We start from the raw sequence: 14,050 nt of genomic DNA on the forward strand, positions 1-14,050 counted from the left end.
TGTACCTAACTAAGAGTCACTTAAAAGGCCCCATTGTATCCGCCTCCACCACCATCACTTGCAGTGCATTACCTGCACCCACCAGTCTCTGTGTGGAAAACTTACCCCTGACATCCCCCCTCTAGCTGCACTATTGCTTGTTCACAGCCTAACTTGACTGACAATTTAGACAGAAGTTCAGCTTGGTCAAACCAGTTTGGAGTTTTAGATCCAATCTGCTGCTTCTGTTTTTATAGGTGAAACGAGGTCTGACTTAACACACATATTAAAATAAACCATGAGAAAATTCCTTCTCTATACCCTGCTGGATTTTCACAGCTATCCCACTGTCTCTGAGATGAAGTCCTCAGCCAGAATGTTGAACCTCCCCAGCATCAGCAGACATGTTGTGTTCCAGCTACTGACATCTCCTTCTATACAGAACCTCACATGTAGCGGCATTTTCTATTTTTGTCATATAATACAGCACTTAGAGCCAAATTGGTTCCTAAATCAGTGAAACATACATTTTAAATGACTTAGAAGATACGAAGTTCAAAGTACATTTGTTGTCAAAAAACGTGTATTGTATACAACCCTGAGACTTGTCTCCTTGCAGACAGCCACAAAACACAGAAACCTGGTGTGGACTGGGTGTGATCCGGGTGTGTACCATGTGTGAACTGGGTGTGAACTGAGTGTGTACTGCATGTAGACCGGCTTTGAACTGGGGTGGACAGGGTGTACACCAAAACACAAAAATACAACTGCAGATGCTGTGGATCAATGAATACGAACACAACGCTGGAAGAACTCAGCAGGTCAGGTAGCATCCATGAGAAAAGAGTAGCCAACGTTTCGGGCCGAGACCCTTCATCAGGAATGGGGGGGGAAGAGACAGCTGAAGCCCAGTAATAGAGATAGGGGAGGGGGTAGGGCCTAGAGGCGCCAGGTGGAAAACCAATCAGAGGAAAGATAAAGGGGGGAGGGGGAGGGGATAAGCATGAAAGAACTGTAGAGATAAAGAAGCAGAAAGTTGAAAGGGGAGAGAGGCAGAGAGGGAGCTGGGATAGGGGAAGGGGGAGGGGGAGGGAATTACCGGAAATTGGAGAATTCAATGTTCATACCACCAGGCTGGAGACTACCCAGACGGTAGATGAGGTGCTGCTCCTCCAACCCGAGTTTGGCCTCATGGCAGTTGAGGAGGCCATGTATGGACATATCCAAATGGGACTGCGAGGCAGAGTTGAAGTGAGTGGCAACCGGGAGATCCTGTCTGTTGTGATGGACGGAGCGTAGGTGCTCGACAAAGCGGTCCCCCAATCTGCGTCGGGTCTCGCCGATGTAAAGGAGGCCGCACTGAGAGCACTGGATGCAATAGACGACTCCAGCAGACTCGCAGGTGACGTGTTACCTCACCTGGAAGGACTGTCTGGGGCCTGGAATGGTGGTAAGGGGGGAGGTGTGGGGACAGGTGTAGCATTTGTGCTTGCAGAGATAAGTGCCAGGTGGGAGTTCTGTGGGGAGGGACGTGTGGACCAGGTAGTCGCGGAGGGAACAATCCCTGTGAAAAACTGAGAGGGGTAGGGAGGGAAAGATGTGCTTGGTGGTGGGGTCCTGTTAAAGGTGGCGGAAGTTGCGGAGCATAATGTGTTGGATCCGGAGGCTGGTGGGGTGGTAGGTGAGGACAAGAGGAACCCTGTCCCTGTTGTGGTGACGGGAGGATGGGTTGAGGGCTGAAGTGTGGGAAGTGGAGGAGATGCAGTTGAGGGCATCTGTATATCAGGTCAGTACTGGGTGCGGATCAGTTGTGTACTGTGTAGACTGGGTGTGGACTGGTGTGTGCTGGTTGGGTAATGTGTGTAGACCAGTTGTGTACCAGGTGAGTACTGGGTGTGTACCAGGTGTGAACCAGTGTGTGCTGGGTGTGGACTGGATGTGTACCAGGTATGTAATGTGTGTAGACTAAGCTGTGCACTGGGTGTATACTGCCTGTAGACCAGATGAGTACTGTATATAGACCAGACGTGAATTGGGTGTGAACCAGGTGTGGACTGGATATGAACTGGGTGTATACCGGGTGTACACTGTGTATAGATCGGCTGTGGACTGGATGTGTACTGGGTGTATACCGGGTGTATACTGTGTATAGATCGGCTGTGGACTGGATGTGTACTGGGTACACCTGTTTACCCGCCTGCACCTGTTTACTTCTATGGAAGCCGCTGCACAGTGTGTGTACTGGGTGTGGACCGGGTGGGTACTGGGTGTGGACCAGGTGGGTACTGGGTGTGTACCAGGTGGGTACTGGGTGTGTACCAGGTGTGTACTGCGTGTGGACCAGATGTGTACTGGGTGTAGACCGGGTGGGTACTGGGTGTGAACCGGGTGGGTACTGGGTGTGGACCAGGTGTGTACTGGGTGTGGACCAGGTGGGTACTGGGTGTGAACCAGGTGTGTACTGGGTGTGGACCGGGTGGGTACTGGGTGTGAACCAGGTGTGGACTGGATATGAACTGGGTGTATGCCAGGTGTATACTGTGTCAGATAGGTTGTGGATTGGGTGTGAAGAGGGTGTGGACTGGGTGTGTATTGGGTTTGTACCAGGTGTGTACTGTGTGCTTGCAGGGGTGTTGACAGGGTGCCTGCACCTGTTTACTTCTATGGAAGTCACTGCACTGTGTGGGTACTGGGATTCGACTGAGTGTGGACTGGTTGCGTACTGGATGTGGACAGTGTGGACTGCGTGTGCGCTACGTGTGGACCGCGTGTGTGCTGGATGTTGACTGGGTGGGTACTAAGTGTGGACTGGGTATAGACTGCACTGGTCTGTGTCAAGAATCAAAATATCCCTTTGTCCTGTATCCCTGTCCAACTCTTAGATGAATCAGACCCACAGGAGGAGGACAAGATTCTCAATAATCAACATTATGAGCAAGGCGAACAAAGTGACAGAACTGAAAACAAGAAGGATCTGGGATCTCATCACTTACAAAATGAACGAATTTCAGTGGAGCACAAGGAAGATGAAGAGGATTACCCTGACCTGCTATATAAAAAGGAACTTGCAGAAACAAATCCAGACTTGTGGGGCAGGTATAGAAAAACACCAAGTTTACTAAATCATGGCGATGACTTCTCAGTGCAAAGAATAAAGGACAACACTAAGAAACTTTCTGATCAGCCCATCGGGCGAAATAACCGCTCAAAAACACAGTGTCAACATTCTAGCCTAGCAGTTCATGATTATTATTCTGAAGACTTTGAAACAAGGTACTCCAATGACGAAGATCATCTTGGGGGCGTGTTAGAACTGTCCAGTGACAGCCGAGGATGTGCCAGTCAGCTCAAGAAGGAAGGAGAGGATAACTCTTCATCGAATCGCTCAGGGTTCCACTTTAACCAGGTGATGCTGGAACGTCTCTCGGTTGAGGACCTGGCAAATGAAGCAGATATTGAGGCTGAAAGTATTCCTGGGTCATCATGTTCTGACAGTGTTGGAGAATCAGTGGGAGGAAATCCTGAAAAAGAAAGAACTTCTGTAAAAGATCTATGGTGTGGTAACAAAAGACATGATCAGATCAGACATCCCGGGGTCAGTAAAACAGCATCTAATGGCCACATTGAGTTAAACAATTGTCAAACACATCCATATTTTAGTAAACCATTAACAGATAAGAACAGCCGGCAGTTAAAAACTCTAAACCCCCAAAGAGGAACAGTTAAACAAAGAGCATCTACGAAGCCACTTCCACGAAAGATTAACTCAGAAACCGCAATTTATGGCCGGGGTCAGCTTAACTACCCGCTGCCGGACTTCTCTAAGGTGGAGCCCCGTGTTAAGTTCCCCAAGGATGTACAGGTCTACCAGAAGCCCAAGAGTAAGGTTACTGCCTTGGGGAAGAGCAGGACAGAGCCCCATCTTTTCCAATCTCCTGCCGAAATTGTTCGCCAGGTGCTGCAGAACAGCAGTGAGTGGCCTCTCATCACACCGACTCCGTCCGAGGTCAAGGTGGTGGGAGAGTTCAGGTGCCCACAACAAGCCACTGAGATGGTCTATCAGCTGCAGGTAAGAAGCCAGGAAGCTCGGTGGCTCTACTTTCAAAATGACAAGGCTTGTACAATCAGTCAAAGTCAGGAATCTTGGAGATTCTCCACAGCTAAACAAATAAAAGTTAGCATTTCTGTCGAAATGTTAAAAGACAATGATCTGCATTGGAAGTGTAGTCTGGTGAAGGCACCCTGCAAACAGACCTCTTTCAAAGACATTGGTTGAAGGATAAGCCTGCTCCTGTCACACCCGTACCATAAGGGTACCATCATACCCGTACCTATACACATACACATCTATACTTTAATGTATACATCGACGTGTGTGCTTTAATGTAAGTAGTATGTAGGCCTCTGTTAGTCTCGATAGACCATGGATTTGCGCCTTGGAGGGCACGAGCATGGGCAAGGTTTTTTTAAAATGGAAGACCAGCAGTTGCCCAAGCTGCAAGTCTCCCTTCTTCACAAGGGAAGGGTATTAGGACCTGTACAGCTTGGCACTGGTGTCGGGTACACACTCAGCCTCAGCTCAAACAAGCGACCTTCAGATCACTAGACGAACACCTTAACCACTTGGCCACACACCAACACTGCTTTAGTGTACACATTTGTGATAGACAGCAGACACCCTGCTTTAATGTATACATTTGTGTTAGATGGCAGACAACCTGATTTAATGGATATATTTGTGAAAGAGGGCAGACACCCTGCTTTCAGTGTTCAGTTCAGTGTACCCCAGTACTGTACCCCGACAGTACAGTGTCCCTCAGTACTGTACACCGACAGAAGTATACCCTCAGTTCTGTACCCTGACAGTACAGTGTCCCTCAGTCCTGTACCCCGACAGTAGTATTCCCTCAGTTCTGTACCCTGACAGTACAGTGTCCCTCAGTAATGTACCCTGACAGTACAGTGACCCTCAGTACTGTATCCTGACAGTAGTGTCCCTCAGTACTGTACCCCAACAGTATAGTCCCTCAGTACTGTACCCCGAAAGTACAGTGTCCCTCAGTACTGTACCCCGACAGTAGTGTCCCTCAGTTCTGTACCCTGACAGTACAGTGTCCCTCAGTACTGTACCCCGACAGTAGTGTCCCTCAGTTCTGTACCCTGACAGTACAGTGTCCCTCAGTACTGTACCCCGACAGTAGTGTCCCTCAGTTCTGTACCCTGACAGTACAGTGTCCCTCAGTACTGTACCCCGACAGTATAGTCCCTCAGTACTGTACCCTGACAGTACAGTGTCCCTCAGTACAGTAGCCCAACAGTACAGTGTCCCTCAGTACTGTACCCCGACAGTAGTGTCCCTCAGTTCTGTACCCTGACAGTACAGTGTCCCTCAGTTCTGTACCCTGACAGTACAGTGTCCCTCAGTACTGTACCCCGACAGTACAGTGTCCCTCAGTACTGTACCCCGACAGTACAGTGTCCCTCAGTACTGTATCCTGACAGTACAGTGTCCCTCAGTACTGTACCCCACAGTAGTGTCCCTCAGTACTGTACCCCACAGTAGTGTCCCTCAGTACTGTACCCCAATAGTAGTGTCCCTCAGTACTGTACCCTGACAGTATAGTGTCCCTCAGTACTGTAACCCAACAGTACAGTGTCCCTGAGTAGTGTAGCCCAACAGTACAGTGTCCCTGAGTAGTGTAGCCCAACTCTGCAGTGTTTCCTGAGTACAATACCCCAAAAATGCAGTGCAGTGGCATTCTTATACTGTCTCCTCAATGGTACAATATATCAGTCCATGGCATTACAGGAAAGGTACTAGCATTAGCTGACTGTCGGGAGGCAAAGAGTGGAAGTTAAGCTCCGCTTTTCTGATTTTCTGCTGGTGACCGGTCGTGCTCTGCAAGTGTTGTAATGTCGTTGATTTGGAGAATGGAATTGATTGATTTAATGGCCATGTTTGCAGGTGATTCAAAGATAGGTGGAGGGGCAGGTAAGTGTTGAGGAATCTGTAAGTCTGAAGAAGGATTTAGACACATATGAGCAAAGAAAATGCAGATGGAATATAGTGCTGGGAAGTGTATGTTCATGCTCTTTGGTAGAAGGAATAAATGTATAAACTATTTTCTAAATAGGGAGCAAATTTAGGAATCAGATGTGCAAAAGAAACATAGAAAACCTACAGCACAATACAGACACTTTGGCTCACAAAGCTGTACCAAACATGTATTTACTTTAGAAATTACCTAGGGGCACCCATAGCCCTCTATTTTTCTAAGCTCCATGTACCTATCCAGGAGCCTCTTAAAAGACCCTACCTTATCCACCTCCACCACCGTCGCCGGCAGCCCATTCCATGCACTCACCACTCTCTGTGCAAAAAACTTACTCCTGACATCTCCTTTGTACCTGCTTCCAAGCACCTTAAAACTGTGCCCTCTCATGCTAGCCATTTCAGCCCCGGGAAAAAGCCTCTGACTATCCACACAATCAATGCCTCTGATCATCTTATACACCTCTATCAGGTCACCTCTCATCCTCCGTCGCTCCAAGGAGAAAAGGCCGAGTTCACTCAACCTATACACATAAGGCATGCTCCCCAATCCATGCAACATACTTGTAAATCTCCTCTGCACCCTTTCTATGGTTTCCACATCCTTTCTGTAGTGAGGCAACCAGAACTGAGTGCTGTATTCCAAGTGGGGCCTGACCTGGGTCCAATACAGCTGCAACATTACCTCTTGGCTCCTAAACTCAATCCCACAATTGATGAAGGCCATTGCACCGTAAGCCTTCTTAACCACAGAGTCATCCTGCACAGCAGCATTGAGTATCCTATGGACTCAGACCCCAAGATGCCTCTGGTCCTCCACACTGCCAAGAGTCTTACCATTAATACTATATTCTGCCATCATACTTGACCTACCAAAATGAACCACCTCACACTTATCTGGATTGAACTCCATCTGCCACTTCTCAGCCCAGTTTTGCATCCTATCAATGTCCCGTTGTAACCTCTGACAGCCCTCCACACTCACAACACCTCCAACCTTTGTGTCATCAGCAAAGTTACTAACCCATCCCTCCACTTCCTCATCCAGGTAACTTATAAAAATCACAAAGGCAAAGGCGTCCCAGAACAGATCCCTGAGGCACACCACTCATCACCACTTGCCTTCTGTGGGCAAGCCAGTTCTGGATCCACAAAGCAATGTCCCCTTGGGTCTCATGCCTCCTTACTTTCTTAATAAGCCTTGCATGGGGTACCTTATCAAACGCGTTGCTGAAATCCATATACACTACATCTACTGCTCTTCCTTCATCAATGTCACATCCGCAAAACATTCAATCAGGCTCATAAGGCATGACCTGCCCTTGACTAAGCCATGCTGACTACTCCTAATCATATTATGCCTCTCCAAATGTTCATAAATCCTACCTCTCAGGATCTTCTCCATCAACTTACCAACCACTGAAGTAAGACTCACTGGTCTATAATTTCCAGGGCTATCTCTACTCCCTTTCTTGAATAAGGAAACAACATCAGCAACCCTCCAATCCTCCGGAACTTCTCCCATCCCTATTGTTAATGCAAAGATCATTGCCAGAGGCTCAACAATCTCCTCCCTTGCCTCCCACAGTAGCCTGGGATACATCTCATCCGGTCCCAGAGGCTTATCCAACTTGATGTTTTCCAAAAGTTCCAGCACATCCTTTTTATTAATACCTAGTCTTCCCTACAATAGCCAAGATCCTTTTCCATAGTGAATACTGAAGTAAAGTATTCATTAAGTACCTCTGCTATCTCCACCAGTTCCATACACACTTTTCCACTGTCACACTTGATTGGTCCTATTCTCTCATATCTTAACCTCTTGCTCTTCACGCACTTGTAGAATCTCTTAGGGTTTTCCTTAATCCTGTCCGCCAAGGCCTTCTCATGGCCCCTTCTGACTCCCCTAATTTCATTCTTAAGCTCCTTCCTGCTAGCCTTATAATCTACTGTATCTCTATCAATACCTTGTTTTTTGAACCTTTCATAAGCTATTTTCTTCTTGACTAGATTTACAACAGCCTTTGTACACCAAGGTTCCTGTACCCTACCATCCTTTCCATCTCATTAGAATATACCTATACAGAACTCCACGCAAATATTCCCTGAACATTTGCCTCATTTCTTCCATACATTTCCCTGAGAACATCTGTTCCCAATTAATGCTTCCTAGTTCCTGCCTGATAGCTTCATATTTCCCCTTACTCCAATGAAACGCTTTCCTAACTTGTGAATTGTGATCACTATCTCCAAAATACTGTCCCACTGTGAGGTCTGACACCTGGCCAGGTTCATTTCCCTATACCAGATCAAGTGCAGCCTCTCCTCTTGTAGGCTTATCTACATACTGAGTCACAAAACCTTCCTGAACACACTTAACAACCTCTACCCCATCTAAACTCCTTGGTCTAGGGAGATGCCAATTGATATTTGGGAAATTAAAATCTCTCACCACAACAACTCTGTTATTATTACACCTTTCCAGAATCTGTCTCCCTATCTACTCCTCAATGTCATTGTTACTATTGGGTGGTCCATAAAAACACCCAGTAGAGTTATTAACCCCTTCCTGTTCCTAACTTCCACCAACAGAGATTCCATAAACAATCTCTCCATGACTTCCTCCTTTTCTGCATGACACTATCCCTGATCAACAATGCCACACCCCCATTTCTTTTGCCTCCCTCCCTGTCCTTTCTGAAACATCTAAAGCTTGGCACTCGAAGTCACCATTCCTGTCCCTGAGCCATCCAAGTCTCTGTAATGGCCACAACATCATAGCTCCAAGTACTGATCCACGCTCTAAGCTCATCCACTTTGTTCATAATACTCCTTGTATTAAAATAGACACATCTCAAGCAATTGATCTGAGTGCATGCCTTCTCTATCACCTGTCTATCCTCCATCTCGCACTGTCTCCAAGCTTTCTCTATTTATGAGCCAATTGCCGCTTCCTCCGTCTCTTCAGTTTGGTTCCCAACCCCCCAGCAATCCCAGTTTAAACCCTCCCCAATAACCTTAGCAAACCTCCCCGTCAGGATATTGGTCCACCTGGGATTCAAGTGCAACCCATCCTTTTTGTACAGGTCACACCTGCCCCAAAAGAGATCCCAAAGATCCAGAAATCTGAATCCTTGCCCCCTGCTCCAATCCCTCAGCCACACATTTATCCTCCACGTCATTCTATTCCTATACTCACTTTCAAGTGGCACAGGCAGTAATCCCAAGATTACTACCTTTGAGGTCCTGCTTCTCAACTTCCTTCCTAACTCCTTGTAGTCTGTTTTCAGGTCCTCTTCCCTTTTCCTACCTATGTCATTGGTACCAATATGTACCACGACCTCTGGCTGTTCACCTTCCCACTTCAGGATATCATGGACACAATCAGAAACATCCCAAACCCTGGCACCTGAGAGGCAAACTACCATCCGTGCTTCTTTCCTGTGTCCACAGAATCACCTGTCTGACCCCCTGATTATAGAGTCCCCTATCACTGCTGCCACCCTCTTCCTTTCCCTCCCCTTCTGAGCCACAGGGCTGGACTCTGTGCCAGAGGCACCACCACTGTTGCTTTTCCCAGGCTGGCTATGCCCCCCAACAGTACTCAAATAGGAGAACTTATTGTTAAGGGGGACAGCCACAGGGGTACTCTCTAGCATCTGACTCCTGTCCTTCCCTCTCCTGACCGTTACGGACTTATCTGTCTCATGAGGCCACTGTGTGACTACCTGGCTATACCTCCTATCCATCATTCCCTAATGGTTAACTTTCAGACTGAATCAATGGTGAGGAAGGCATATACAATGTTAGCATTTATTTTGAATGGACTAAAATATAAAGCAAGGCAATAATGCTGAGTTCTTTTTAAGGCATTGGTCAGACTGTACTTAGAGAAACGTGATCAGTTTGGGGCCCCATATCTGAGAAAGAATGTTCTGACATTGGAGAGGGCCCAGATGAACTTCATGAGAATGATCCCAGAAATGAAAGGGTTAATGTTTGGGGACTGTTTAATGGTTCTGGGCCTGTATTTGCTGGAATTTAGAAGAATGACGGGGGATCTCAAATATTGAAAGGCCTCAATAGAGTGGATGTCGAGAGGATGTTTCCTACAGTGGGGGAGTCTAGGACCAGAGAGCACAGCCTCAGAATAGAGGATGTTCATTTAGAACGCATATGATGAATTTCTTTAGCCAGAGGGTGGTGATTCTGTGGAATTCATGGCCACAGTCAGCTGCAGACACCAAGTACTGGGTATATTTAAAGTGGAGATTGATAGGTTCTCGATTTGTCAGGGTGTCAAAGGTTACGACGAGAAAAAAGGAGAATGGGGTTGAGTGGGATAATTACTCAGCCATGATGGAATGTCAGAGCAAACTCGATGGGCCAAATGCTATGATTTCTGGTTTTAGGGCAGCATTTCCTCCACACTTCCCCTTCAACAGCACTCTCTACTGTTCAGCAGTCCATATCCACTGGTGTATTCAGCTACAACTGAAAATATCTCTGATTTGGCCATTAATCCAGTTGTTAATTTCAAATACAATTGGAAGCAAATGTGTGTCTACAAAAGCTGATTTGCAATGTCAGAGATTCTTTATTCGTCTGGAAAAGGTGACACTTTGTTGTATTAATAATGATAAAGTTATTGAATAGAAATCTGTTTACCAGGAACAGGTTGGGGTTAGTCATTGGGACTACAGCATGGAAGGCTCTGATTACACTGGACAACAAAGATTTTGCTTCCTGAATACTTTTGGATCTACCTTTTGTAATTTCGGCTGCAGATCATGAAAATCACCATGAAATTTCCCTATCACTTACCATTTTTTTAAAATCGACTGCATTTGTTATTTCAATTCATTATTCAAGACAGAAAAACTGATGGCAAGATTAAGGAAGACTAATTTGTTGGTCCATAAATCAAACAAATCATCAATGACAGGCAATTTGAAGAACTTCTATCGGGACTAGAGAAAATGACATGGAAGGGGTTGGAAAACTTCTTAGCAACTGCAGAGCACCAAACTATATGCAGCTGGTTGACAAAATGCTTCAAATATACAAAATAAGGAAGTGCAACATGTCACAAAAGATTAATTTTTTTCATTCCTATTTAGAATTCTTCCTGCAAATCTTGACAATGTCAGTGACTCATTTGGTGAAAGGTTTCACCAGGTCATTGCGGTCATGGAGAAACAGTATCAGGGCAACTGGAATCCATCCACAATCCTGGCTGATTATTGTTAGATACTTGAACAAGAAGCCTCAGACATTGAAAATCATCACCAAAATATTTTTAGCTTAGTTAAACTATTGCAAAGCATCAGCACTGTTTTGCAATTAAATGCATTATAATCAATAAAACTTAATTTCTTGTTTCTCCAAATTTTCCATAATTTCAATAGTCTGAAATTATATTTGTACTCAGTTTCAAGCGGTCTATCATAAACAAAAATATTATTAGGAAGAAACACTTAAAAAAAATTGTTGTCCAGTGTTATTATTGGTCATGTTTCTTATCCTAGTGACTGATTTGGGAAAATTCCCTTCCCTTTTCTCACCCCCGCCAGAAGGCACAGAGGGTTGATAGGAGATTGACCCAAGGTGAGGGTTTAGGGTCATTCACTTGTCGTCGCAATCATCTGAGCAGTTTATTTTAACAGGAGGATTATCGGCGCTTGCTCACCAAGTACGCTGAAGCAGAGAACACCATCGACCGGCTGCGGATCGGGGCCAAGGTAGGGAGTGCTGAGATGAGTGTGTGGGATGGGTATTGTCACTCATCTCTGCAGTAGCTCTGCAGGCCTCTGAACAGTAGCTGGGATGTGGACTACAGATTATAATGGAAAATAGTGAAGGAGTATCAATAGGTCAGTGTTATGATAGTAACGAGAGATTTCGGCATGCTGGTCAATTGGGCAGATCAGGTTGGTAATGGGTCTCAAGAGAGTGAATTTTGAATGTCTACAAGATGACTTTTTAGAGCAGTTTGTCGTTGAGCCTACTAGGGGATCAGCTATACTGGATTGGGTATTATGTAATGAATCAGATGTGATTATGGAGCTTAAGGTAAAAGACCCTTAGAAGGCAGTGATCATGATATGATTGAGTTCAACTTGAAATTTAATAGGGAGAAAGTTAAGTCTGACAAACAGTAAAGGAAATTACAGTGGTATGAGGGAGGAGTTGGCCAAAGTAAATTGGAAGGAGCTTATAACAGAGATGGCAGCAGATAAGCTATGGTATGAATTTCTGGGGAAAATGAGGAAAGTGCAGAATAAAGAAATACTCAAGTAGCAAAGTGGTATAACCATGGCTGACAAAGGAAGTCAAAGCTAATGTATAAACAAAAGACAGGATATACAACAATGCAAAAATTAGTGGGAAGACAGAGGACTGGGAAGCTTTTGAAAACCTACATAGAGCAACTAAATAAATCATTAGGAGGAAAAAGATGAAATATGAAATCAAGCTAGCAAACAATATCAAGGTGGATAGTAAAAGCTTTTTCAAGTATGTAAAATATAAAAGAGATGAGAGAGGATATAGGACCACTAGAAAATGAGGCTGGAGATATAACAACAGATGCCAAGGAGATAACAGATGAACTAAATGAGTATTTTGCTTCACTGTGGAAGACACCGGCAGTGTGCCAGTGTGCCAGATGAGGGACGACAAGCGAGTGTAGTTACTATTTCAAGAGTCCAGATGAACTGCATAGTAGGTTCTGAAATAGATAGCGCTAGAGATTGTGGAAGCATTAGTAATGGTCTTTCAAAAATCATTGGATTCTGGCATAGTGCCAGAGGACTGAAAAATTGCAAATGTCACTTCACTCTTTAGGAAAGGAGAAAAGCAGCAGAAAGGAATTTATAGACCAGATAGCCTGACCTCAGTGGTTGGGAAGATGTTGGGAGTCAGTTGTCAAGGATGAGGTTATGGAGTACTTGTTGACACAGGACAAGATAGGACAAAGTCAGCATGGTTTCCTTCATGGAAAATCTTGCCCGATGAGCCTGTTGGAATTCTTTGAGGAGATTACAAGTAGAATAGATAAAGGGGATGCAGTGAATGTTGTATATTTGGACTTGCAGAAGACCTTTGACACGGTGCCACACATGAGGCTGCCTACCAAGTGAAGAGCCCATGGTATTACAGGAAAGATGCTGGTCTGGTTATAGCATTGGCTGTTTGGTAGTGTGAATAAAAGGATCCTTTTCTGGTTGGCTACCAGTGTCTAGTGGTATTCCACAGATGTCAGAGTTAGGTCCCTCTTCTTTTTATGCTCTATATCATTGATTTAGATTATGGAATAGATCGCTGTGTTGCCAAGTTTACAGATGATACAAAGATTGGTGGAGGGGCAGGTAGCATTGAGGAACCAGGTAGGCTACAGAAGGACTGAGGCAGATTAGGAGAATGCACAAGAAAGTGGCAAATGAAATACAATGTTGGAAAATTCATGGTCATGTGCTTCTTTGGTAGAAGAAATAAATATGGTGACTATTTTCTAAATGGGGAGAAAATCCAAAAATCTGAGATGCAAAGGACAAAGCTCAGAAAAGGCAACACTTTTAACATTGTAAACCAGCGAGTTGTTTGTTATGTCTCCCCTCTCGCTGTGAAACGGGGACAAGTCTTTCTCCCTTGTTAGGGAGCGAGCGAGCCTGTGGCATGTCGGATACCGGATGAACAAGTAGTCTTCGGGGTGCTGCAAGTCTGTGTCTTTGCTATTGGTTTTGTCATATTTGAGTGCTCGGTGGTGGGTGCCAATGCTTTTTTTTTGCTGGTGGGGGGAGGGATCGTTGCTTGCTGCTGCTTATGTGCGGGAGCTGGGGGTCTTTGGGGTTCTAACATTTAACTGTCATTCATTCATTGGGGGCACTCCTCTGTTTTCAGCATTTCAAGATGTATGTTGTATACACTTCTCTGACATTAAATGTTTTTGAAACCTTCAACTTGGGAGTCCTTGTGCAGAACACCATAAAGCTTATCATGCAGATAGGGTCGATGGTG

The 14,050-nt window shown here is 45.4% G+C and overlaps 1 protein-coding gene across 8 annotated transcripts in view; it reads left to right on the plus strand.

Annotated features, from left to right (window-relative positions):
• Positions 1-14,050, plus strand: part of akna (AT-hook transcription factor) — a 127,787-nt gene that overhangs the window by 10,882 nt on the left and 102,855 nt on the right. For all 8 annotated transcript variants that reach the window (XR_009516485.1, XM_059994043.1, XM_059994042.1 and 5 more), the window contains 2 exons: positions 2,862-4,048; positions 11,698-11,772. Coding sequence is in view for 7 of the 8 variants with exons in the window: in XM_059994043.1 (XP_059850026.1) it covers positions 2,862-4,048; positions 11,698-11,772 (1,262 nt within the window). In the remaining variant the exon portion in view is untranslated. The remainder of the gene's footprint in view (positions 1-2,861; positions 4,049-11,697; positions 11,773-14,050) is intronic.

Source organism: Hypanus sabinus, chromosome 18 (genome assembly GCF_030144855.1).
Source record: "Hypanus sabinus isolate sHypSab1 chromosome 18, sHypSab1.hap1, whole genome shotgun sequence".
NCBI lineage: Eukaryota > Metazoa > Chordata > Chondrichthyes > Myliobatiformes > Dasyatidae > Hypanus > Hypanus sabinus.